At 55.7% G+C, this 639-nt stretch overlaps 1 protein-coding gene across 1 annotated transcript in view; it reads right to left on the reverse strand.

The window, feature by feature from the left end:
* Nucleotides 1–639, reverse strand: part of DENND4B (DENN/MADD domain containing 4B) — a 14,497-nt gene that overhangs the window by 8,427 nt on the left and 5,431 nt on the right. The window contains exons 11-12 of the mRNA XM_015571676.1: nucleotides 392–492; nucleotides 2–19 (exon numbers count right to left, since the gene is read on the reverse strand). Of these exons, the coding sequence (XP_015427162.1) occupies nucleotides 2–19; nucleotides 392–492 (119 nt within the window). The remainder of the gene's footprint in view (nucleotide 1; nucleotides 20–391; nucleotides 493–639) is intronic.

Raw genomic sequence — 639 nt, forward strand, 5'->3', positions numbered from 1 at the left:
TCCTCGGGCCCAGTGTATGCTGGGGACCAGGGTGGCCGGAGACTGAGAGCCAGCCCCTGAAGGGCCAGTCCCAACCCTGCTCTGCACACACATCTCCACCACGGCCTGGCCATCGCCAGCTGTTAAATGACTTTGCACCAATATTGACTGAAGAGTTACCCCGAGGCAAGTTTCAAGCCTCCCCAATGACCAGCTCGTCCTTCTCAATACATTCAGGAATACTAATATTATATATTCTTCCCTCCTGCTTATATTTCCCTCACTTCCACCAAATGAAATCCTAGCTCCTCTAACCTCCTCAAGTAAGGTCTGGCTCTCCACAGGCCTCCCCAAACTGAGGGTTTAAGGTCAATGACAGTTTCCAGGCCCCCCGCCTCCCAAGGCTTCTCACTCTGATCCAGCTGCTGATACAGGGTTGTCAGTGTAGCCAGCAGAACCTTGTAGGGTCTGCGGGGCAGAGTCCGAGGGGTGAGGGGCTTCTTTTCCTCCGTCCTATGAGAGAAGCAGAAGGAAGAAAAGGCCATGGGGCTCGCTGCCAGCCTCGCCTGGTTTCTGCCTGAGGCTCCTTTTACATATCGGTGGCACTCCATACGCCTGCCCGCATGCTCCTCCCCGCAGCCCCTGGACAAGACCGGCCAT

The sequence above is a fragment of the Myotis davidii genome, unplaced genomic scaffold (assembly GCF_000327345.1).
Source record: "Myotis davidii unplaced genomic scaffold, ASM32734v1 scaffold208, whole genome shotgun sequence".
Taxonomy (NCBI): Eukaryota; Metazoa; Chordata; class Mammalia; order Chiroptera; family Vespertilionidae; genus Myotis; species Myotis davidii.